Genomic DNA, 26,854 nt, shown 5'->3' with positions numbered 1-26,854 from the left:
GAGAAACACAAATATCTCAGCTAATTATAGAAAATTACACAGTGAGTTGTGTAAAAATAAATAAATAATAAACAAAGAAACAGTTCCTTGAGCTGATCTGGTAAAGATGTTTTCCTAGCCTAGAAGCTGCTCTAAAGATCTGTTTTCTCATTTTTTATTTTTTTCTCCACGTTACTTATAAATACCAAGAGTTCTGGGAAATTCTCACGCTTTCATCACCAAGAGTGGGTAGAGGTATCAGAGATCACTTCGAATATCAATGTGACGGAGACCAGAGACAGAGTTCATCCATAGGAAGGGAAGTGACTAGTCATTGGGTGGCCCTTTGTGTAATTCTAGCATTTTATACTCCCATCTTCTGTTCATAAGAATATTTTTTTTGATTCACTTTAAAATCTATCATTTGAGTCATGGCCTTGTCTCTTCAGCTGACCATAAGACCATGAATTCCTTCTCCTTATGCCTAGACTGTGAACAAAATCAACTTTGATAGAAATTTGGAGCCAGAAGAGACCAATTTTTCTTCTAATCATAAGCATTGCCTCATCCTCTCCCTTCCTCCCCACTCACACATATAACCAACTATTTTTCAACTCTGCATTTCACACTTTCCAGGTAAACTCATCTAGCTTTATCTTTGATGTACTTCCAAACTGGAACTTAATACCACTTTACCATCTGAAAATGTATATATTTGTTCAGGAGTATGTAGGATTAACTAATTAAGACAACATTCATCTGGATTAGGAATTATATCTCTGTTTATTATTAATTATATCTATGCATTATTTATTTGTATATATTTGCCTGTATTATTAACAATAACAATAATATTTACTCAATGTTTTTCAGAAATTTAATTCATAAATTTAACAGACTTTTTTAGATATACTTTCCCTAGAGTTGCCAGATTGAACTGAGGACAAGGTAAGCCTTATTGCTTCCCTTTGCAAAGTTTTCTAGAAATAGTAACCAGCTACATATAAGCGAAAAGACTAGATGAATGTCTATGAATGTCTAAGGTTAAGAGTGTCATTTCTAGTATATCAGAGCCAATACATGCAACATATGGAAAAACAATGGGCATTGACTTGAACACTGGTGACTTACATTGTAGGTCCAATAATCATACATCAGGTGCCACAGGCTAACCAAAGATGAGTTATCTGAGAAAACAATCATTTGGACATTTGAGATATATGCTTAACATTGTACATATATACGGCATATACAACTCAGCCATAAATGGGCAGGGTGAGATGAAGTTTTAAATAGAAGATGGGGTGGTTTCCATTGACATATGTTTCCCTAGTGGCACCTACCAACAAAGCCGTCAACTTGTCCAAGTTCCCAGAGTTATTCCTTGGAGAGCAGTGAGTCAATTTATTCTCTAGGACAAGGCAGAGAGAATAAGCGAATTACACCACTCTGGATTTGCTTGGTTTTAATACTATAAATTACAGGATTCATAAAAGGGGGGAAAAGAAAGTATATATAGCTCATTGTGATGTGGACCACACGAGGAGCATGTTTTCCAAACCTATGGATAAATGTCAGACCAACTACAGTGACATAGAAGACAAGGATGCAGCAGATGTGGGAGACACAGGTGTTGAGGGCCTTGGCCCTTTCTTCTCCAGAAGCAATGCCCATGACAGTCTTGAGGATCAAAATGTAGGAGAAAGAGATGATGAAAAAGTCCAGCAAGACCATTGCAAATACAATCACAACTGGATAGAGACGATTGAAGGTGATGTCAGCACAGGCCAACTTGATAACATCTTGGTGTAGACAGAAAGCATGGGAGAGTACATGGGATCGACAATAGGGAAGCCAATGAAGGCGAATAATTATTGGCATAATTGACAGACCAGCCCTTGTCAATACCCCCATCGCAATCTTCACTACCCTGGTGTTGGTAAGGATGGAAGTATATCTCAAGGGGTTGCAGATGGCAATGAAATGATCATAGGCCATGGCAAGCAAAACACCAGATTCCACAATAGAAAGAGTATGGATAAAGTAGGCCTGAGAGAAGCAGGCTCCATGGCCTATCTCTCTGTGATTCAACCAAAGGATGCCCAGAACTGTGGGCATGGTGGTCAAGGTCACTCCAAGGTCTGTGGCTGCCAACATAGCTAAGAAATAGTACATGGGCTCATGGAGGTTATGATCATCTCTGACGAGAAAGAGAAGGGTTCCATTACCAAGGAGTATGGAGATGTAGACCACCAATAATGGGATAGAGATCCAGTGATGTGCTTCCTCTATGCCTGGGAAGCCAGTAAGCAGAAATGAGGAAGCACTGGCATTGATCCACATTGCATGCCTTGCAAAGAGGAAAATATCCCCTTCAGGTAATGCAATATAAGCTCTACTTCTGTGGACGTTGCCCTTTAGTACACTACCTTTTCACATGCTGTTTATCAGTCTTGACTTCCAGTGATAGCAAGGATGGTAATTTAGGCCTACCCTGAGATTCCTAGGTATGGGAGAATAGAATGTATAACAAACAATTCTACTTATTTTTCAGCATTGATTATATATAAGGTTATTGGACAATATAATGGGACACAACAGTTTATACAAAATAGATCTGGTTGATGTCCTTATAAATTATATAACCAAGAAGATAAAGACAAAACAAAGGAGGAAATCACTATATTTAAATAGTGTCCTAATAGCATTGGAATTTCCAGAGTGTTTTTTATGCTGTTCCTTTTCTTGACTGGTGGTATTGAGGATAGATAAAGGTTTCTAAGAATGTATGAAACCTAAAGGGTCCGTAAAAAATTGATTCTAAGAAGTGTTGGAAGAACAAAAATAAACATTCTATGCTCAAGCAAATAACAAATAAACAAGCAAATACATAAAATAAAATAGACTTAGTTGATTTGAGGGAATGCTAATATTCAACATGTCTGGAGGGAAAATCCAGTTGATGAAGCTCTGGAGACTTTTGTGAGGTTACAAAAATGATACGAGTTAATTATATGTGTTTATCTCCAAAACACATAGACCTTGAAATCCATGTTGCCTGGCTTCATAACAGCTTGATTATTCGATGTGCTGTGTCTCAAAGAATTCAAAATTTCATTCTATAGAGACAAAAATGAGCAATAAAATGACGATTTTATAATAAACATTTGAGAGCACTATTTGTTAACAGCAGAAGAAAAATTACTGTTGACATATCACCTATTTGGAGATACAAAGATAGAAATTAGTTATTTAGGCAAGTTCAAGGAGAATATTTTTTAAAAGCTATAGAGTCAGAAGAGATTTAACAAAAGTGAGGAGTCTGTGAATGTTAAGGTATCATCTGGTACAGGTAGCCAATCTCTGAGAGTAAAAAAGCATGTATTGGCGGCATCAGCCAGAGAAAAATGGGGTCATCTTCTTTTATAGTTGGTATGGACTGTACGTGTCTCATGCTATGAAAAGAACTTCTGGTTATGAATTTAATGCATGGCTCCCAGGACCCCTTTTTGCCCATGAAAAAACGTTTGCAAGATTGCTGTGCTTTCACCTTCAGAAGAATTTGTTTGAAGTTCCAGCTGTGCTACGTTGTAACAGTGATACTGGGAAACTCATTTAATCTTGGGCTTTGGTTTCACTATCTTTAAATGAAGATTTAAACTAGTAATTTCTACTTTTCCCAGTCATGTTTTTGATACGATATATGAGAATGGAATGGAATTGCCAATGGAAAAGTGCTTCACAAAGGGTAAATTACTCTCATTTGTCAAAGTTTTGTTACTATTACTGAGAAGATGTTCCTTGTGCTCTACCTGGTGGGTATACACCAGGATGATTAATTCACCCTGATATGTGTCAAATTTTCTTAAGAAGCCTTGGAATAGATAGATGATTGGGTTTTGAGGAGCTTAGATTTAACTCTAACAAAGTATTAAACTAGAGTTTGTTTGAGCAGTGCATAAAAGATGAATGGAAAGTGAAAGGAGAGAAGGGGAGTGGTGAGTGAGTGTAGGGACTTCTTATAGTAGCTAAAGCCGACATGACATCAAGCCTGGAGCCCTGGGACTGGAGTAGGTTGAGGGAAAAGGAATTCTGTCTTCACAGCAGTGAGAAGAGAAAGAATAGCTGACTCCTGCCTGTAAGCGAAAGGCTCAGAAAATACTCAGCTTATGCAAGTTTGAAGAATCAGGGGCACCAGACAGAGAAGATAGAGGTGAAAGGCAATTGTAGGCACAGATAATTGTTGAATTTCCATCATGAGTCAGGACTCTAGGACATTACACGCGCCTCATTTTTTCTTTAGAATCCTCACAATAGCCTATTTCCCCCACTTTACACAGTCACGTTCATTACATGTCTAAGGTGACACAATAAGCAAATGACGGAGTCCTTTTTGTGTATTGTGGATTAGGAAGATTCCAGGGATTAGAAAGAAATCTTTCTAATATTTAAGTGTACAACTAAGCTGGCTGCTTTTCTTTTCCATTTTCATACTGAGAATCTGAGTGCTTTACTTTATTTATTCTAAGCTGCTTTTTTGGTACAAGAGATTATCTGTGAATTCTGGAGAAGTTAAAAATCCTAGTCTTTTGCCTCATCCCTGCAGCCACCCATCATCTCCCAGAATCTCTGTCTTAAAGTTGGACTTGGGTTTTCATTGATGAGAAACCAATTCCCAATCTCCAACCCCGCCACATGAGATCCTGTTTTGACTTTTCACATATTCCCTCACCTTTCCTTGGGCTCCTTTCCTTCACTTTTCCTGACACTTTCTCCTCTATCTCAAATATTTCCTCCCTTTCTTCATTTTTCTTTAATCTCCTAACCTTTGTCCCTTGTCATTCCTTTCTGGATAGTCCAAATTTGTAACCCATTCTATTGTTTCTTCTGTCAGCAGGGCTTTCCATGACTCCATTCTCAATACTTAAATCTTGGCACAACACCTGGCACATAATGTGTGTTCTTTTTCAGTTGTTGAATGATCAGTTTTCCTTCACATACAAATTTATTTTCTGACCATCTTACAGTCTGATTTTTAGCATGTACTCAAATCATCAAAGCACATAGATTAAGTGATAAACCCTTCCTAGTGGTTGATTGAATCTGAAAACATAGCTGTGTACCCCCAGCACCTAGAAATGCTCTGAGGGTTGCTTTACGGATATAGAAAGAAAGATTCTACCCTGTTTTCAATTTAGAGGGTACTGAAAGCTTATTGCACACTATGTGCCTTTCCAGGTGCTGAAGAGACACAGCTTTGTAAGGCACTGTCCCTGATCTAAAGGCACACACAGCCCACAGTCCATCCAAGATTAATTTTGACTTGCCTGATTGGGCTTGGATGATGAGATGGAGACTTCTTTCTAGAAAGTGTTCATACCTCTAAAGATTACAGAGCTACCCTCCACAAACTTTCCGATAGAGATTCTGTCCGTGGAGTTTATCTAGACTTCCAGGAGAAAGGCCATACAGGAAACCATGGGGTTGGAATGGTGGCCAGAGTGGTTGAAAGTTCACATACAAGGAGAGTAAGAAGTAGAAGTGCATAATTCATTCCTGAGTCTATACTCATTACCTGTATTTCTTCTTTGCCTCATGTGTTCCAAAATCTCTCCTTGGTCTTACTTTCTACAACTGAGGAGGTAATCCTTAAGGAAGTCAGGTTTTAGAAACATTGAAGAGTCTTTAGGACTCATGACTATTCTTCACACGCTCTTGACAGATAATAGTTTCACCTTTCTCTTGTTGAGAAACCAGCTCCCTATTTCCTGCCCCCTCCACTCAAGCACTGGTGGTGAGACCTCAGAGAGAAGATTCATTACATACCATCATTGACCTGAATTTGGTTCTCTCCCATTCTTCAGTGCCATAGTCATGAATCTGGAATCCTTGGCCTTATCAACGATTTAGTCATACCCCATTATTTTTATAATCTGCATGAAAGCCTGACTGGCAGGAACATTTATTTTAGAATCTCCTCTCTAGGGTCCATTCCTGATTTAGGCCACTCATTGCCCCTCCCTTTCTGTCCTCCTTTCCTCCCTCCTTCTATTGTGCCTCCCTCATTCCATCTTTTTCATCCTTATTTGCACACTCAGTTTTGGAGATCTGGAGCTTTGAATAGTAGTCCCCAAGGTCTCTATCTGTGTCTTAGCTTTTACTTAAGCCCTGTTGCTAAGAGAGTGATTAGTTATTTATATCTAACAACATATGGAAGGAAAAGTAGACCAGTTAGGCATCTGGACTGAAACTGAGTTCTTGGGAGAGCACTTTTCTCCAGCTGTCTGTGAGAACTCCCAAACCCTATCCTTCAAGTGAGGAATGTGTGAAAATTAGAGAGCAGGGCATTACTTTTGGTGAAGTAAAAGGATTCCTCTTACCAACCCTCTTTCCCTTAGTCTTGATGTCTGGCTGCAGCTGATGGGAGCCCAGAGCCCTGTCTCATAGCCAAAGAACTCCCCTTTTCAGTCTGTGATTCCCTCTCTTCCCTTTGTCTACATCCTCCAACCCCTTGTTCTCCATAAGAAGACAGCACAAGACAGGAGCCATTTTTAATCAAGTTTAGAGTAAGATGTGGAGGACAAGAATCACAATGTCTGTTGTCTGGAAGCCAAGAGTCTTACTCTCTCTTCTCATAGAAAAATGACAATTCAGTATACCTGTGATTAAAAGCTGCACGTTGGAAAGTGAGTACTTGGTTAACACTGTGACTCCGGCTCTTCTGTACCCCTTTGAGAAAGTTATGTAACCTCATTGTTCCTTATTTCTAAAATGCATGTAACAATAATTATTATTGCATAAAGTTGTTGTGAGGTTTAAGTATACAGCACTTAGAATGGTACTCAACATGTAATAAGAGGTCAGTCAATGCCAGCTACAATTACATCTGTTGTAATCAATCACACTTATCTTAATTATTTGTATTTTGGACTATCTTCCCACATTGAACAGTGAACTATATGAGAAATATATCCTATCTTTGACAATTTTATAGCACATGGATATCTAAGTGATTAAACTATAAAATCAACATAATAGTCTCCAATTTCTGCTACTGGAGGCAGGAGATGTTGCAGGCATCTTAATGATGTGTCTCTAACTGATAGCGTGATTTTTATTTCCATAATAAAAATACTGTCTCATGAACACTACTCTGCTTAGCAACGAATCTTTGTAAATTCCACTACTTGATAGTCACAGATGTATACATAAAGCATATATGAATAAAGACAGATACATTCCTTTTCTCATTAAGGAAATTATGAAATTCAGTTTAAATTAATTATTAAGTAATTTATTTTATTTTATTTAAATTTATTTAATTATTGACACAATGAGGAAGAAAACAGTATTAAGAAATATATTATAGATAAACCTAGACAGACAATCAAGAAAGGCTTCAATGAACATTTCTTTGAGTAAAAATTTTATTGAAGTTAGTTTATGTAAAGAAATGTGAACAAATCATAAAAGTATATCTCAATGAATTTGTTGCAAAATAAATTCACCATTGTAATTGACACCCAGAACCAAAAATAGAACTTTGTCAGCACAGCAAAAGCCCCTTTGTGCCCCTATCCAGTCCGCCTCCTACACTGGTTTTACCTAGTTGTGACGTTTACAAAGTAGACGTTTACAAAGTGTTCTTTTGTGTCTGGCATCTATGCTATCCCTAACTTTGCGAGAAATACCCGCGTGTTTGTATCTAGCAGTGGTTTCTTCATTTCCATTCCTGTACAGTGTCTCATTATATGAACGCACTCCATAATTAACTTTCTAGTCTGGACAGTTTGCAGTAATAGTTGAGGCTACTACAAATAGTGTTGCTTTGAACATTCTGCTACATGTTTATTTGAATGTTTGTTTTGTGCACAAAGGTATAAATTTGAACCTAACCATATACAGTTTCTTGTATAAGCATGTGTTCATTTATAGTAGATACTATCAATTATTTTCTAAAGTTCTTATATAGTTTTATATTTCATTAGCACCTCATGACTCTCAATTGGTTCATATTCTTAACAACACTCACTGGATATTTTGGGTTTTTTTTTAAAAACGCCATTCTGCTGAGTGTGTAGTCATATTTCATCGGGGCTTTAATTTGGATTTCCTTGATCAGTAATAATGTTGCACTCATTTTCAAGTATTTATTGGTCACTTGTCTTTTTTGTAAAATACCTGTTCCAGTCTTTTTCGCAGTGAAAAGAAATAGGTTGTCTGTCATTGTCTGCATTATTTTCAGGTGTTATTTATAAATTCTTGAAATGAGTTATGTCAGATATATGTATAACAAATATCATTACTACTCTACAGCTGGCCTTTTGATTTTCTTAATAATATTTTTTCACAAAAGTGTTATTTTTAATGTATATTTACTTATGGCTTTTGTTTGTGTGTAATATGTAAGAACTCTTAAATCCAAAATCACAATATGAATCCTTCATATCCAGGAACATGGAATATCTTCCATTTATCTGTGTCTTTTTCAATTTCTTTCATCAGTATCTTGTAATTTTTCATGTACAGATCTTTCACCTCTTTGGTTAAATTTATTCCTAAATATTTTGTTGATTTTGATGCTATTGTAAAGGAGATTTTCTTTTCAGATAGTGCATCTTTAGTGGATAGAAATGAAACTTGTTTTTATATCTTGATTTTTTAACTTTCAACTTTATTGAAATTGCTTATTAGTTATAACAAATTTTTGTGGAATCTGTAGGATTTTTCTATATATAAGATAATATCATCTGCAAACAGAGATAATTTTACTTATTCCTTTCTGATTTGGACACCTTTTATTTATTTTTCTTGCCTAATTGCTCGTATGGAACAACCAAAATCCCTAGATAACTAAAGAAATCCTGAGAAAGAAGAATAAAACTGGAAACATCACACTTACTGATTTCAAATTGTATTACAAAGCTATAGTAATCAAAACAGTGTAGCACTGGCATAGAAACAGACAGACACATGGACCAGTGGAACAGAACGGAGAGCCCAGAAATAAACCCCAAAATATGTGGTCAACTACTAGTCGACAGGTGAGCCAAGAATACTCAATGGGGAAAATTTCTTAAATAAAGGGTTTTGAGAAAAACGGATATTCATGTGCAAAATAATGAAAATGGACCCTTATAGCACTCACAGAAATTAACTTGAAATGGTTGAAAGACTTAATGTAGGACTTGAAAGTATAAAATTCCTAGGAGAAAACATAGAGAAAAACTCCTTGACATTGGTTTTGACAACGATATTTTGGATAAGACACTAAAAGAGAAGTAAGAAACACAAAATTAAACAAGTTGAGTTATATCAAACTAAAAAGCTTCTGCATAGCAAAAGAAACAATCAACCAAATGAAAAAGCAACTTATGGAATGAGAGAAAATATCTGCAAACCATATCTGATAAGGTCTTAATATCCAAAATATATTAGGAACTCATACAACTCAGTAGCAAAGAAACCAACAATTCAATTAATAAATTGTCAGAGGTCCTTTATAGACATTTTTCAAGAATGACATACAAATGGCCAACAGGTACATGGAGTGAGCTTATAAAAAGAGAGTAACTATATGTTTTACTCATTTTTTTATTCTTTCATATTCTATGGTATCCAAGTAACACAGTTTGAATACTAAATTGTTAGTTTGCGTGTATGTATGTGACAATAAGTTATGTCACTTTTCAAATGTCCGTGAAATCCAACATGTGTCCCTCAATTTCTCCTACTCTGACCACTACATCTATAACTTATATTATTTATAATAATATCATGAGGTAGATATCATTGTCACTAATTTATAGATGAGGAATATGAAGATAAGAAAAGTTAAATATCTTATTCAAGGACATACAGTTTATAAGCAGTATAGTTGTGATTCAAATCCATATCTCCTAATTCTAAGGCCAGTGTAAGCTGTACTCTGCCATCTCAAGTGGAATCTGTTTTCTTCCCTGTACTCCACCATGCTTATAGAAGCAGCATCTACCGTCTTCTGAGAATTTCTCCTTCTTCCACTCCAAAAATGTGCTTCCTTATAGGAGTTGATATTTTTCACTATATCTCCAAACCCCTATTCCCTGCCATGTAAAGCCAGTCAGAATCTTTTTCAGGAATTTTCATAATAAAATCATAAAAAAGAGTTATGCTTTCATTGTGGTAGAATTAGAAAGATGATATGCTTAGAATTGTTAATAGTCATGTTTTCCATGAGCTGAGTGGTCTCAGACTATAATAAGCATTTGGATTAAATTATAAACAAGGAAATGCAAAAATCCCCTCAAAACCCTCAAGTCTCTGGTTCCATGTTTTTCTGAGGCTCAGTGACAAGGAGAGTAGTTGACTTTCTCCTTTGATTCCACAGCGTAATAAAGACCTCCCTTTTTACTTTGTTTTATTTTCTTCAAACTAGCTTCAGTTGAGTTTCAGTCACTTATAACTAAAATGGTACTAATGATTATACCACTGCAGTTACAGATGTGTGAATCTGCTCCAACTAATACTTAAAATCTGCAAAATACTATTAGATAGAGAACTATCTATTTTTCCAAAACACAGTAAGTGAAAGCTGAAAAATTTTAGGAAATAAAATTGGTGAGCATTTGATAAATAATTTATGAAAGTGACTGCCTTTATTTAGGAAATTCATTTTTGACTTGAAAGTAATTGAGGAAATACATTCATGGGGAAGAAGTCGTAGTGTGAAAATAGAAACAGAAAACTGGGTGTGGGATTAAAGAATTACCTCCATTTATCTATATGGAAGAACTACAAATTGCTGACATCCACCTAGACATTTATTTATTTGAAATCCATTTTATTAATCAAGATAAGAACACCATTTCCTAGGCTGTATGTTATTATAATCATAAAATTTAGAGTTTACTATAGATTCATACGGTTCTTCCCGTGGTAAAATGCTGGGTACCATTAGCACACTATTTGCAGCAGGATTTCCCAGGAAACGCTGCAAATATGTTTTGTATTCCTAAACAGCGTAGACTTCAGAGTGGTCCACTGGACCAACACACCAACACATCAGTGAATCTCTTTCAATAAGACAACCTGGTGAAGTGTGTAATTTTGCTTACGATCACTGAAGACTTAAAAAAATAACCTGTACGTAGAAGGACTTCATGATGAATAAATTCACTGGTGCCTATTGAGATGAATGAACAGCATGTAGTTAGAGGAGACTAAGGTGTATAAGAATATATATTAGGGAAAAGCTTTTGTAATTATCATCTTCTCCTCTCAAAAGAATATTACCATTCTATAGTATGGGCTTTAAGGCATAATTTATCACAAATATTGAATTTGAGTTAGGAAATGAAAAGCTATGTGTGCATTCTTGTGGATGAAAGACAGAAACCAGTCTTTAAAATAATCAGAAAGAAAGTGAAAAACATTAAAGAAACCTGAAAAACGAAATTGTGATCTAATAAGTCAGCAGATTATTCCTCCTTCAAATGTAAAATAAATTCATGCTAGGTGAGAGACAGATGAGTTTCACTCAGGTAGTTAACAAATGGTTGCAGGTTCCATCACAGGAGATGCAGCCCTTTGTAAGGTAAATGAAATATCACATATTTAAAGATAAATTTTAGATATTATGAGTATTAAATTAGGTACTCAGAGTGATTAGAAATGTTCAAAGGACCCAGAGGTCTCTATATCCAACTAAAGAATCTCAGTTCATTTTTATTTTATTTTATTTACATCCTCAGACAGAATTGTTGTTATGAATAAGCTCATAAACAACACCCATTTTTCTTTTTCTTTGTTGAGGGGAGATTGGCCCTGAGCTAATCTCTTTTACCAGTCATTTTAAGGTCTCACAGTTAGTCTACGCTCTACGATACATTTAGGAGACAAAGCTAAGACAAGACAAGAATGTTCCTCAGATCCTTATCTCTGCAAGATTATGAGTATAGTCCTTTCTACTCAAAGACAAATTATCAAAGAAAGTCGAGAATGGTAAGAACACCATGACCATGTCCACTACTTCACTTTACTACTAGATACTTGAAGTAAAAGAAGAATTTTAACTTGATTTGTATTGTTCTCCATGCAAGAACTGTGACTTCTGAGTAAGACTTACCAAGAGACACATTAAAAACTTACTCTTTGAAAGAATTTGTCAGCAATTACATTCCTCTATGGGAAAATATCACCTCAAGAATGCATGTGTTGGGCCAGCCCAGTGGGATAGGGATTAAGTTTGGCACACTCTGCTTCAGCAGTCTGGGCTTGGTTCCCGGGCATGGACCTACACCACTCGTCTGTCAGTGGTCATGCTGTGGTGATGGCTCACATACAATAAAGAGGAAGATCGGCAAAAGATGTTAGGTCAGGGTTAGTCTTCCTCACCAAAAAAGGGAAAAAAAAGGAAAGAAAAGAAAGAACGCATGTGTCAAGTACTGTAGTGAGTCATGTCATCTGAAACCAAAGAAAGGTAAGTGTCAGGGAATTATCTAAAAACTTCACCTAAGTTTGGTGAGATTTCTTGCTCCAGGATTCAGGAATGACAAAATCAAGATCTTCTCTTTTGAGGGGAGGATCAGAAAGGACAAAGGTGATTTCACAACACAACTTCTATCTATTAGATGAAGCTACCATTCTTCTTTCTGTCTGCAATCAAAACATGGCAGCATAGGACATAGCTCTGGAGGCCCACCTCCTTCCCCAGAGGAGGCCAGGAAAAAATATCCCAGATGTCTAATTATCTGCAACCAGAAGGATGCTGGGGAACCATTTTCCTATACAAATAGCATCACCAATTAATACTGTTGGCAGTCTTCAAAGAGAACTCCTTGCATGAGGTTCTACATTGAGACCCAGCAATTACCCCTCTCCTTAGTTCCCGGTGCCCCAGGTAAGGCTCTGGTGACTGTGGGAAAATGGAATGGAAATAATAGAGAGGATCATAAAGATGACCAGTCTTCTTGGACTACTCTTCCTTCATGTAGATGTTGCAAGAAGGTAAATAGAGAACTGAGGAAAGCTATCCATCTCCACAATTCTGTCCACTGTAACAAATTGCAGTATAAATGTTCAACTCCCTAGAAAATACCCAGTCCTCAGAGATAAGCAGTGATGTTTTTGTCCTGGATGCTTATATAAATAACCAAGAGATTCAGGTTGCTACCTAGACTTTCTTGATAGCCCAAGGCTATCAAGAAATTTTTCTAGCAGTAGGAATATGCTTTGGAAGAGGCAGGAAGGGAAAGAGAGACTGAGGTTGGTAGTGAAAATGCAGGGGGGGGTCATTACGACGCATGTAGGTCTCTATATTACTTCTCTTTTTGGTGCTGTTCTCTATGCTGTTTTCCTTCTCTCATATATCCCTATATTACCTTTCTGCCTCTCTTTCTTCTTCTTTGTTCCTTTTGCCTTCATTAATTTGACTAATTCTTAGTTATAGGATGAAACTATGTGTGTATTCTTATCTCAATGCCTATCTTTAAGAGCTAATGTTCCCTTAAGTCTTGGAAATGATCATTGTGTAAGAGCTCCACTGGGGGTAAGACACAGTCAGTCCTGATCAGTCACGTCTACTATTGGAGAAAAACTTGAGCCTGGAGGGCCTGATGGTGTCCACATATGCAGGTAGTTGGTGAGTTATTGGTGATTCTTTTTTTTTTTTAAAGATTGGCACCTGGGCTAACAACTGTTGACAATCTTCCTTTTTTTTTTTCTGCTTTATCTCCCCAACCCCCCCCATACACAGTTGTATATCTTAGTTGCATGTCATTCTAGTTGTGGGATGTGGGATGCTGCCTCAACGTGGCCTGACGAGTGGTGCCATGTCCGCGCCCAGGATCCGAACCCTGGGCTGCTGCAGTGGAGCGCTTGAACTTAACCACTCGGCCACGGAGCCGGCCCAATATTGGTGATTCTTAATTGGACACATTTGAGAGAATTCAGTGCTCGGATCAGTCAGCTTACAAATAACCAACTAGGGTATAAGTAAATATTATTTGGAAGTCAATGTTAATTACATAAATCAGTTTAACCATCAATGTTAGTAACTGATTGGGAGTACATCCATGTTTTAATTAGATTTATTTAATTAGAGCCACTAGGTATGAGAGATTGGTAATAGAAAATAAAAGATAGATAAAAGATAAAAGATAAAAGAAAAAGATAGAAGATAAAAGACAAAACTGAAAATGAAGTAATGAGAGTTTAGGAAAAACAAAAGTGAGAATTCTAGGAGAAACAAAAGATTGATTATTGAGATGGAAGGGAAATATCAATTAAACAGAAAGATGGGAAAAGACATTTATATTTATTGCTCACTAATATTTATTTTGCATTTAGTATAATCTAAGGATTCTACATTTATTGTCACTTTTATTTTTCACATGTCTGTTATGACAATCAATGTTTAATATGCATCCACCTCATTAGACTATAAGATAAGAGTTCAGGAATACTATCTGTTTTCCTTTTGTTTTAAGATTTAAGTTTATTAGAGCAGTTTTAGATTTACAAGAAAATTGAGAGGAAGATACAGAGATTTCCCATATGCTCTCTGTCCCCACACATGCATAGCCTCCCTCATGATCAACATCGTTCATCAGGATAGCACATTTTTTTACCAAAGATGAACTTGATTGACAAATCAATCACCCAAAGTCCATAGTTTACCTTAGGGTTCCCTACTCTTGGTATTGTACATTCTGTGGGCTTGGCAAAAGTATGATGACATATATCCATCATTATAATACCATACAAAGTATTTTCTCTACCCTAAAAATCCTCTGTGCTCTGCTTATTCATCTCCCCCATCCATCCGCTCCTGGAAACCACTGATCTTTTTATTGTCTCCATAGTTTTGCCTTTTCCAGATGTCATATAATTGGAATCATACAATATGTAGCCTTTTCATATTAACTTCTTTCATTTAGTTAATATTCATCTAAGGTTCCTCCATGTCTTCTCATGGGTTGATAGCTCAATTCTTGTTAGTGCTGAATAATATTCCACTATATGGATTACCACAGTTTATGTATCCATTCACCTATTGAAGGGCATCTTGGTTGCTTCCAATTTTGACAGTTATGAATAAAGATGCTATAAACATATGTGTGCAAGTTTTTGTGTAGATATGTTTTCCACTTCTTTGAGTAAATAACAAGGAGCATGATTACTGGATTGTATGATAAGAGTGTGTTTTGTTTTGTAAGAAACTCTCAAACTGTCTTCCAAAGCAGCTGTACCATTTTGCATTTCCACCGCAATGAATGAGAGTTCTTGTGTCTCCAAATTCTCACCAGCATTTGGTGTTGTTAGTGTTCTCGATTTTGTCCATTCTAATAAGTGTGTCTGCTATTTTACTACTATATTCATTGCATTTAGCACAACCACGTGTGATTTAAAGAAGCAAGAAATATCAGATTACTGAGTAATGAAAACAAATATGATTGTCCTTAGGTAAACTTTAGGAACTGAAAAAAGAGTCACTTCCAAGTTTCTCTCTTCTGTCTTCTGGCACCAAATACAGTGGAGTAGTAAACTCCATAAAGTTTAGAAATATAACAATTACATGGGGTCAGAACGTACCTGCAGACTTCAAGCACCCTTCTTTGGGGCTCCCTGAGTGGGTTGATCCTGTGGTATTGCATAATACATTTATCCATACAAAGTATTAAGTAAGCTTCAATTCTAGTAAAGATGATATAATCCAAAGAGAACTTATTTTTATTTTTCACAAATGATGAGGTTTGTATACTTAGAGTTCCACCCATTTCCTCATTTATATAGATATCATAAATTCCCATTTGTTAAATCAATGAACACATAATATGAATGGTGTATCCAAAATAAGTGTGCTGAATTTTTTTCCTATGATATAAAACTTATTCACAATAGAGAGGAGGAAAAACTAGAAGTCAGTACTAGAAACAGACAAAGAGTCTTGGATTTCAGGTGAGATCGAGCTAGACATTCAGGTAAGCTTTAGCAGAAGATTCTGACCAAGGTAATGAGGGATTAGAAAATATTGGAATTAGAGTACCCAGAAGAGAAGTTTACTAAGAAGGGATACAAGTTGAGCACTATTCTATTCAAAGACTGACTTCTTAGTTTTCAAATGATATGGCAAAAATAATTTTTGTAGTCTGGAGCTGTACTATCCAATACTGTAGCCTATGGTTAGCTTGATTTAGGATGTTCTGTAAGTATAAACTACAAACTGGATTTTGAATAATTAGCACAAAAAACGTAAAAATAGCTCATTCATGATCCTCACACTGATTACCTATGAAATGATAATATTTTTGGATATAGTGGATTAAATATAATATATTATTAAAATAATTTCAACTCTTTCCTTTCTACCCTTTTTAATGTGGCTACTAGAAAATTTAAAATAACATAAGTGGCTCAAATTATATTTCTACTGGACAGTTCTGGTCTGCAGAGATCTTTTTCTGCTTCTCCTCAGGATTCCACCATGTGGTCCAACATCAGTGCTGTCCCTTTTCTACTGACTGGCTTCCCAGGTCTGGAGATATTTCATCGTTGGATTTCCATCTCCTTCTTTGTCATCTATGTCTCCATACTTCTCAGCAATGGCACCCTTCTATTCCTTATCAGAGAAGAACACACTCTTCATGAGCCTATGTGCTACTTTCTGGCTGTGCTGGCAGCCACAGACCTTGGAGTGACTTTGACAACAATGCCTACCGTGCTTGGTGTTCTGTGGCTGAATCACAGGGAGATCAGCCATGAGGCCTGATACTTCCAGGACTAGCTAATCCACTCATTCTCTATTGTGGAGTCGGGAGTCTTACTTGTCATGGCCTATGATCGTTTTATTGCCATCTGCAATCCCCTGAGATACACCTCCATTCTCACCAACACAACCGTGGTGAAGATAGGTCTTGGGGTTCTAATGAGGGGATTTATATTTATTGTGCCCATAATCATCACCCTTTCTCAATTCCCCTACTGCAAATCTCATGTCCTCTCCCATGCCTTCTGTCTGCACCAGGATGTGATCAAACTGGCCTGTGCTGACATCACCTTCAACAGACTCTATCCTATAGCTGTGGTCTCATTAACTGGTTTCTCGGACTCTGTGCTTATCCTTATCTCTTGTATCCTAATTCTTAAGACTGTCATGGGAATTGCCTCAGGTAAAGAGCGGGCTAAGGCTCTAAATACTTGTGTCTCACCTTCTTTCTTTCCACAGAATTTGAGCCTGATTCACTTACTTTGGAGCTTCTCCCCATTGCATGATGGGTTTCTTGGAACAATGGACTATATAACGCCAGTGTGATTCAGAATCAAAAAGACTAGCATTCCTGTCATTTAAAAGACCCCGAGCCGTTGCTCTGATTCTCAGCCCCTCATCCCTGTTACACTCCCAAGGACATTGACCTTACTCCTGCTGCTCTTGGTAGCTTGGTTTGCTTTATTCTGTCATATTCTACACTGGCAGAATCACTGTCTTCATGATTATATAAGGTCAATGATCCTTGATATGGCTGAAGAGTCTATATGACAAGAGGAGAATGGCATACCTTAATAGAGTTTCCCAGCACTGTGTGGAAAACATTTAAAAAATGATCTGTATGCCTTGCAGTGCATCAGAGATGATGAAAGGTCTTGGACAACACCACTGGTACTGCATGGCACTAGAATGTATCAAAAGTGGATGAGAATAAAATATTCAAACCAAGAGAGGTCTTGCTGACAAAACAACCAAAGGCTAAACGAGCAGATGCCAGCATAGCTAAATGTCCACTAAGGATTAGTGAGAAGCCTCTAGTTGATAATACCTGATGTCTTCAACCTTATGGTATGAGGACTCCAAACTATTCATAATAAAATAAAGTTCTATTTCTTGCATACATGAGTCTTTGTTCTGCGTTCTGCAATTCATAACCTCTACACATGCTAATGAAAAAGTGATATTAGTCATGGAAGCATTCTAATAATGTGCTTGCAGAGGGAACATTTTGTCTTTTTTCTGGATCAGGGTGATGGTAGTGAAATAAACTGTCTTCAGGAAATATTGTAATTGTATGGTCTTGAAACACATAAGATATTTAAGGGAAGTTCATTCAAGGCCTTGCATGCATTTTATTCCTCGCAGGGGTCAACATGACCAGAATCTGTGTATCAGCAATATAGGAAGAGAAGCTAAATTTTATTAGTTCCTCAAGAGGTAAGGAGGGATGGGGAGAATGATGTACATTAAGCAAAATTATAAAAAATATTTTGGCCGATAAAATGTCAGTGTATTCAATCAATAATTAGTCCACGACTTTTTTATTGTAGAAGGAGTTGCATATTCCCATGTGTTTCCAGGATCACTGGGGTTATTTCCTGTAAGCAGTAGATTCTCTTTTAAAGGAATTTACTTCCACTGAAAACGGTTATTTACAAAATAACCTTTGACAGCTACTGATTTAGATCTTCCATCATTGTGCATTCTCATTCTCAATTCACCTAGTTTTTTTTCTCATTTTAATTAGGTTTTTCCCATTAATTTTATGAGAGAAAATAATGAGTAGATCAGTTAATGTGTGCAATCCAGTCAGTTTAAAAATGCAAAAAAAAAGGGTATATAACAAGAACTTAAAAGCAAGGAAAAAGTTACATTTAAAAAAATCATAAGGCAACATGACATTTTGTTCTAACATACTAAGTGTCTCTAATAGTGATACCTGGAAACAAATTCAAAGAGAAACAATGAAAAAGAGAAAGTAATTTCATGTTTACAATCTATTTAAAGAATATGAAACAAGCATGATCTTTATTTTCTTACCAAAATGCATAAGCAAAAAAAGTGAGAAAATTTAATAGAAATGTAGTTAACAACCATTTCTATTATACTATCTTAGCACACATAAAGTTATATTCTAACTTTTATAATATGTGCATTTTTCCCAAATTTCCCTAGAAAAAACGAACAGAGTATATGCTAGAAATAAGGAACATCCTATTACATTTAAAAAGACCAAAACTGTAATTATTTTTCTACTTTTGGATATGGTAAATTTACTAATGTCAATTTATTCTTACAAAATAAGGAAAATTTGTAAAAAAAAAAAGTTATAGCATTGCAGAAAGAATGTGGTCTTTGAACAGGCCATTTAATCTCTGAGGCTTAGTTATCCCCTCTATCAATTAATAAGAAAATGCACCTTGTGAGAGTTTTTCCCTGAAAATTTGAGAAAATACATATTGCTGTTAGTACTCATATGTTCTATTAATTATATTGGTAACATCATCAAAGACACACATCTGAAAATTTTGACCTGTCAACATGAAAATAGGAAGGAAGAGCATTCAGCTAGTAGGAATTATTAAATATATGATTATTCTTTTATATGATGAAATATGTAGCTAATAAGAATGACATTATGAGAAGTTTTAAACAGCCTTCGAAAATGAGGAGGGGCTACTTCAAGCTTTCTCCCTCAGTGACTCCCAGTGTAGCTTTCTCCAACAAGGCCAGGACGTCCAGTTCTCTGACACTTTTGTTTCTGATTCCTTCTTGTCTTCATTTACCTTTACACTCCAAATGGATTTTACTATTCAGTTCTTTAAAGAGTGTCATGTCCTTATCCTATGGGTTTTTTTTTTTTTTTTTTGCTAATTTTAAATCCATTCTAGACATTTCATTCTTGTATACTCTTCTGAGAAAACATAACAAAACATAGCAAAACTACCCCTTATTCAGCTTTTAACAATTTCCAGGCCTTGAGCCAACACTCATGTGCATTAACTTATACAATTTTTACCATCATTCTTAGGAGTATTTATTTAATCCTTGTAAAAATCTTGCCAACAACTTTTACCATCCCCATTTTTCAGATGAGGAAGCTAAAGTGCTGAGTATGCTAAGAAAGAGAACCTATAAGAAGTAGGGTTAGAGTGCATACTCAGCTTGACTGGCTCCAGAGCCCATGCTCTTTGAAACTAATTCCTGTAGTTTGAAACAATATTTCTAATCTAATCTGATCTGATCTGATTATTGATCATCCTCAAGTCTCTTCTGCTCTTATATTTGTTTTCCAAACTCAAGGTACATATATATATACCTGCCCATAAAACACCTCTATCTGACTGCTTACAGATGTGGAATGCCTTAAACTGAGTGGGTTCGCGCCATTCTTTTGTCAAATCTAGAGTGTAAAACAATGTTTAGTGCAAAAGGGTTAAACAACAAATAATTGTTGATTACTTGATAAAGTCATTCTCTTCCTGTGATCCCTATCTTAATAGATAGAGCTGCTCTCCACTCAGGTAAAATCAGAAATGCAGATGTCATCTATCACTATTCTCCCTCCTCAATCTGCCACTGTCAATCAGTCACCAACTTCTCTTCTTTCCAAGCCATAGAATCATTCTCCCATCCACTTCTAGCCAACCAGACTGACACCACCTCATCGTATCCACGCCAACACGATTTCTCACCTGGATTATTGCAGTTGTATCACTCACTCTTCCATCTGTCCAATGCGTTCCTCACACTTTAACCAAAGTAAGTTCATAACAACGATCATCGGATTATCACTCTCCTCCCACTCACTTTACACTCATTGTTCTTAGGGTAGAGTCCTAACTCTTTATCTAATTTGTAAGACGTTACTTGATTAGAATTTGCTCCCACAAATTCATTTTGTGTCAAATTTTCCCACATTTTGTTTCAGCTATATTAAAATTCTTTTTGTTTGAATTCATCATATTTTTCTTCCCTTTATCCTGTGCGCTTTTTTTTGTCTCTGTTTGGAACTAAACTCTATTCCACTTACAACTACCGTATTTCTTACCAGTCTCATTGTTAAATTCTCAGTTTAAATCACATTTCTTCTGGGAAGTTTTCCTGATCCTAAAGATATCCTCTATGTGCTCCCCTTGGCATGCTATCATCCATGCAGCCATAACAGAACTATAAAAATTTAAGGTAAATATTTTTTCCTAGTACCCTATACTGTTACATTCTGAGAATAAAAAGACTATGGTTCACATCATGAACCTGACACAAACTGGTCAACGATCTAAAAATAATGTAATTTTAAGACAAAACGTTGACTGTCTCCATACACATGGCTATTAAGAAATCCATTGATATTCCTCTGGAACAGAACTTATTTCCCAAAGAAACAGGAAAGACAAAAATGCAATTGGAATTGACAGTCTCTAAGATCAACAATGGTACATGTGATGCTGAGAGAAACTGGTATGCCTTTAGCATTTGAGGCAGACAACAGGAAAGACATGCATGCATTTCTTAAATCCTGATGCTGAGGATTCTGGAGGCAGAGAGGTCACATAACTAAGTCCTGAAGTCCTTTCCTCTGCTGGCATTTGAGTTTCCAGTTTCCTCATACATCCTTTGGGAAATGTATGCAAGTCCTGAGGGCATTGATTAAGTGGCCCAGCTCCTCCCAGAAAGAGGAGAGAGGCAAGAGAGATCAAGGAGTCTCCTGAGTGGCTGTACAGCTGAAACTCTGGGGAGGTAATTTCTACATACATGAGGTTTCTAATGAGGCTTCTTCAGGAGGCCATATGAGGGAATCATCTGGACTGAGTCTTCAAATGCGGCAACAATGAGTTGCTATTCCCATGACAATACTGGAGTGGGTGAGTGCCAAGAACAGAAATATAGAATGACTCCTCTCCTTACTGATGTTATATGCAGCCAAGGAAAGCATTAAAGAAGGTTTTATGGAGGCTTGCATAAAGGGAAGATCCCACTTGAGGTGGGAAACATCTACAGCATGGCCTTTTCCTTCTTTTCAATAAGTATATTCAAGAAATTGTGCTAGATTTGGCTTTTCTAATCTTGTATTCTTGAATTGGCTTCAGGAGAACTGTGAGTGCTGTAAATTAAATGTTACACTGTGTGCTCATAACCATTTTCTTCTGGGTAGAGGTTTATAGTTTTTTATCAAATTTTAATAGCAGACCTCAAAACACACACGTGTGTGTGTTTACTTATGTGTGTGTGTTTACACTTTCAGAACTGCTTTCTTAGAAAGGGTATGGGTAATTGTCAGTGAGACTCATTAAGAAAAATCCTGAAACTCTGGCCTTGGCCCATCACCCTAGGTCTATATGGGCCTATCCCCTATCCCACTCAGGAGGAATGGAGTATATGTGGAGAGCAAACAAAGGGAGGAAGAATCACACTGTCTTCTCTGTTCACTTGTTTATTTGGACTTAGTGATGAATTTACTATTTTCTTTTGATGTACACATATTCTTTTCTATCTTTTCTTTCCTCATACATCTAAGTTCCTCTGTCCATTCTCCTTCTCCCATATCCACTAAGGATCATGCTATGCTCTCAGACGGAGCAGTTTGTGCTGTTTCCATGGATATCTGTGTGTGTGCACGTGGGTGTGGTTACAAGTCTAGGAATCCTATTCACCTAGAAAAATGTCAGAACATGAAGATCAGGTTGGTAGCAAATCCAGAATGCTGCCAGAAGCAGGGCTCAGATCTGTCTGTGCTTTTTCACGTTTTCAGCATTAAGGACCCTATTGAGATATGCATGGGCAATACTTTGCATAAAATTGCAGGATGATCGTTAAGCCCAATTACAAACTCCTGGTTTGCATTGTGAGCTTCTTCATGACAAAGACTGTGATCATTAAATGGCTTTCCCAGCAATCAACACAGCAGCAGTCATGTGGCATGTGCCCACTAATCCTGTGCAGTCAAAATAGTAATCTTTCCACTAGTCCTAGATGATATTAAGGAATGGTATTCATACTGGCTGCTTATACCTTCATGTGTAAGATGACCTTTGAAGGACAATTCATCAGGTATTAATAAGACAGGACCTCCCAGAACCTTAGGAAGTCACTAAAGAAAGAACACTTTCATAGGACCAGTCCAGTGACGTAGTGGTTAAGTTTGTGCACTCTGCTTTGGCGGCCTGGTGTTTGTGGGTTCAGATCCTGGGTGTACACCTACACATCTCTCATCAAGCCATGCCGTGGTGGCATCTGACATACGAAATAGAGGAAGGTTGACACAGATGTTAGCTCGGGGCCAATCTTCCTCACCAAAAGAAAAAAAAAAAGCACATTCTGAGTTGGAAGTTGCCCATCAATTTCAAGACCATAGTTTCCCTATCTCCATCCAGACAAGCTAGTTCTTGCACCTGAAGTAATTTTCTTAACATCTATCAATAAATAAACCCATTCATAGCGAAGCCACGTTTATGGAATTTTTTGTACATAATGTAGGTTTTGGAGAATGCACGCAGTATGATCCAAGCCTGAAGAAACTGACTATCGTGGGCCTCAGTTTGATGACAGTATCTTGTACTCCTAGAAGTCCCACACACCTGCTTCTGGATAAATATCAGGGCCCTGTCTTGGTCCTGGGCAGGTTTCCCCTTGCGCTTTCTCTTTATCCCAAAAAGCTCAGGGACAGGGCCCATTTTTCACATTCTTAGAGCTACCACAGCCTTCTCTATATCTTGTTATCTTTCTTATTCAAGCCTAGATATAGAATGAAATACAACCTCCCTATTTCTCAAACATTTTTCTGCTCATAAAAATAGTGAAAACATGTGTCCTTTTTGGTCTTGAATGTTTTATTACCACTCTGCAAAGACCTAATTAATTTTCAAGAAGAAGCTCATAGAATTTTACAAAGTCTGAAAATACAGCGTAATCATTCTGAATTTCCTTTCTGAAATGAATTCAAGATCTTATGTCTTTCTGCTATTTTCACCCTTCAATATAGATATCTCTAATTCACTTTCTCTCCAAACTGCCTTTCTCTTCCTCTTACACGTTGCTCTCTCATCCATATGTTTAAACCTAAGGAAACTTTCAGGAGGAGAACAACATCTGCACAATAATCATAATTTAAGCCTCTGTATGCCTTAAATGTGCTTTAATTTTAGGGAACTCCTACTGTTCATGATTTCTATCTCAATGAGTACCATGCTCATACAGATGTAATTTCAGAGCATTTTCTTACACAAGAGTTAAACTCTTCGTGATTTGTACTGATTCTGATTTATTTCTGATATTAAGGACATGTTATGAAGGAAGGAAGTTTTCTCTCTCTCAGTAATGGAGATGTACCTTGCTTCTTCTGAATTTATGGTGAAATAAAACTACAGCATAAAAGGTAATAGTTTCTTTATTTCAGGTTATGGCAGCCAAGAAAATGGAAATAGTAGAGATGACTGACATCTTTAGGCTGTGGGAGCATTATAATGTGACCACCACATGAGCAACAGCTCACCAGGACTTAAATGTTGGAGGAAAAGGTGAGAGGATAGAAGGAGACATAGAGAAAGAATTTGAACGTTTAACTACGTCAAATGATTTGGAAAAACAAGAAGAAGAAAGAGAACCATTAAAGGTGAAGGAGCAATGAAAAAAAAATTGTATGAGGATATTTGGAAAGAGTGAGGAAATCAACCAGGTAGAAGAATCAAAAAGCATCCATCTCCAATGATGGAACAGATGTGAAATTCTTAGAGTTGTGCTTCTCAGATATTGCTGTGCACTTGTATCATCTGGGGATTGCAATAAAATGCAAATTTTGATTCAGTGGGTTGGAGGTGGATCTAAGGCTGCATATCTAAACAGGTCCACATGCTTGTTACTGGCTGCTCTGTGGCTCACACTTCTGGAAGCCAACTTACGCTCTAAAAAATAGTAACTTTTGGAGTAACAAAGTAATGGTAAGTGATGGTGATGCTGTCGTGTTCCATAAAACATTGACATTTAATTTCAAAAAGAAACAAAATAAAGTTTTTCTAACTGGAAAAAGTATGTCTTTATCATGATTGTGAAACATAAAATCAAAATTAATTGCATTTAAAGAGTCAGCGATCAAATAAGGTTATTATCCATTTGTACCTATTTGTTTGTGGTTATCCCTGTTGCTATAAATAGTTTTAAGCATATACACAATAGTAGGGGCTGATGATTAAAGAAAAAATAATAGATAACTTTCTTTTATTTCAGAAAATTTTAACTATTAACCTGTATTTTCTTCTAATTATGGAGAGACCAACATTCTTCATCTCAAGTATTCCTGGCAAATCTCTACTCTTCTGCAGGAAAATGCCTGCAGATTAAATTGATTATACCAATTAATTATCTCCAAGTATGAAGATTATGATTAAGGCTGCTTTGATACATTACCATTAAAAAATATGGGTTCCTGTGTGAAAGGATTTTAGAAAGCTGCTCTCCACCTGTGGGCATACTATGTGGTCCAATATTAGTGCTGCTCCCTTTTTGCTCACTGGATTTCCAGGTCTGGAGGAAGCTCATCCCTGGATCTCCATCCTATTCTTTGTAGTGTATGTCTCTGTGCTTCTTGGCAATGGCACTCTGCTCTATCTCATCAAGGATAACCACAGTCTCCATGAACCCATGTACTATTTCCTTGCCATGCTGGCAGGCACAGATCTGATGGTGACACTGACCACAATGCCAACTGTAATGGGTGTCTTATGGGTGAATCACCGGGAGATCAGCCAGGGATCCTGCTTCCTGCAGGCCTACATCATTCACTCTCTTTCCATTGTGGATCAGGTGTCTTGCTTGCCATGGCTTATGACCGTTTCATTGCCATCCGCACCCCTTTGATGTATACCTCTATCCTTACCAACTATTGGGTGATGAAGGTAGGACTATGTGTATTGATGAGAGGCTTTTTATCCCTTTTGCCCCCAATTCTGCCACTCTATTGGTTCCCATATTGTCATTCCCATGTTCTTTCCCACGCCTTTTGCCTCCACCAAGATGTCATGAAACTTGCCTGTGCTGATATTACGTTTAATTGTGTATACCCTGTTATTCTGGTGGCTTTGACTTTCTTCCTTGATGTTCTGATTATACTCTTCTCTTATATCCTAATCCTTAAGACAGTTATGGGCATTGCCTCTAGAGAGGAACGAACTAAGGCCTTTAACGCTTGTGTCTCCCACATTAGCTGTGTCCTAGTCTTTTATATTACTGTGATCGGCCTGACTTTCATCCACAGGTTTGGGAAGCATGCACCACATGTGGTCCACATTACCATGAGCTATGTCTACTTTCTCTTTCCTCCATTCATGAACCCCATTATCTACAGCATCAAGACCAAGCAGATTCGAAGAAACATTGTTTACGTGTTTTCTGTGTGTAGTAGGGCTTGAGCCTTTATTTCCAAATCTTGAGAGCCCCAGGATTGCTGAGTCTTTCTCATTACTGGAAGAGAACCTTGTTTTAAACTCAGTCTCTTTTTTCAGACTTAGATAAGATTTTAATTATTACATAAAGCTAGAAGTTGACTTGAGGAGATATATACATATACATTCTAATATTACACCTGTGTTAGGATATATATATTACAATAGAATACATAGAGAATTTTGAATACATATTATAATTTATGTAATATGTCATTTGTTCTAATATATATTCTATTATATATTATATATATGTCACATATTCTAATATATATGTCCTATTCTAACCTCACATTTTTTCCTATTGATATTTGAAAAATCCTCCTATTGAGGACATAGTTGCCTCAATTGCATCTACCAAATATTTGACTACTCCTGGCAACTAGATGAATGGCCTTGGGGGATTGGAGCATGAGGCAAAAACATGAGGCAAAAAAATTCTAATTATTATTTCTTTGCTGAATAAGATTTGCCTTGAGCTAACGTCTGTGCCAATCTTCCTCTGTTTTGTATGTGGGTTGCCACCACAACATGGTCGCTGACAAATAGTATATATACATGACCAGGAATTGAATTTGGGCCACTGAAGTGGAACAATTCTTTTATATATATATTCTATTCCAATATATTCTAATATACATCTCTATGTATTCTATTCTAATAAAGAAGGAATGCCAGTGATCTTGGGGAA

At 36.7% G+C, this 26,854-nt stretch overlaps 2 protein-coding genes and 1 pseudogene across 2 annotated transcripts; 2 read left to right on the top strand and 1 right to left on the bottom strand.

Moving 5' to 3' along the window:
- Positions 1–1,383: 1,383 nt before the first annotated feature.
- Positions 1,384–2,322, bottom strand: LOC106830161 (olfactory receptor 51B6). The gene has a single exon (XM_014839585.3). It carries the CDS (start codon positions 2,320–2,322, stop codon positions 1,384–1,386), a length of 939 nt encoding a protein of 312 aa, XP_014695071.3.
- A 14,122-nt stretch (positions 2,323–16,444) lies between these two features.
- Positions 16,445–18,152, top strand: LOC106830160 (olfactory receptor 51B2-like; annotated as a pseudogene).
- A 7,043-nt stretch (positions 18,153–25,195) lies between these two features.
- On the top strand, positions 25,196–26,130 carry LOC106830375 (olfactory receptor 51B2-like). Its single transcript, XM_014839957.3, is given in 2 exon segments — positions 25,196–25,517; positions 25,520–26,130. Coding segments are annotated over 2 exon segments (933 nt in total).
- The last annotated feature ends 724 nt before the right edge of the window (positions 26,131–26,854 follow it).

Source organism: Equus asinus, chromosome 20 (genome assembly GCF_041296235.1).
Source record: "Equus asinus isolate D_3611 breed Donkey chromosome 20, EquAss-T2T_v2, whole genome shotgun sequence".
NCBI classification, from domain to species: Eukaryota; Metazoa; Chordata; class Mammalia; order Perissodactyla; family Equidae; genus Equus; species Equus asinus.
The sequence above is the reverse complement of the archived record's forward strand: the minus strand, read 5'-3'. Positions and strand labels throughout refer to the sequence as shown.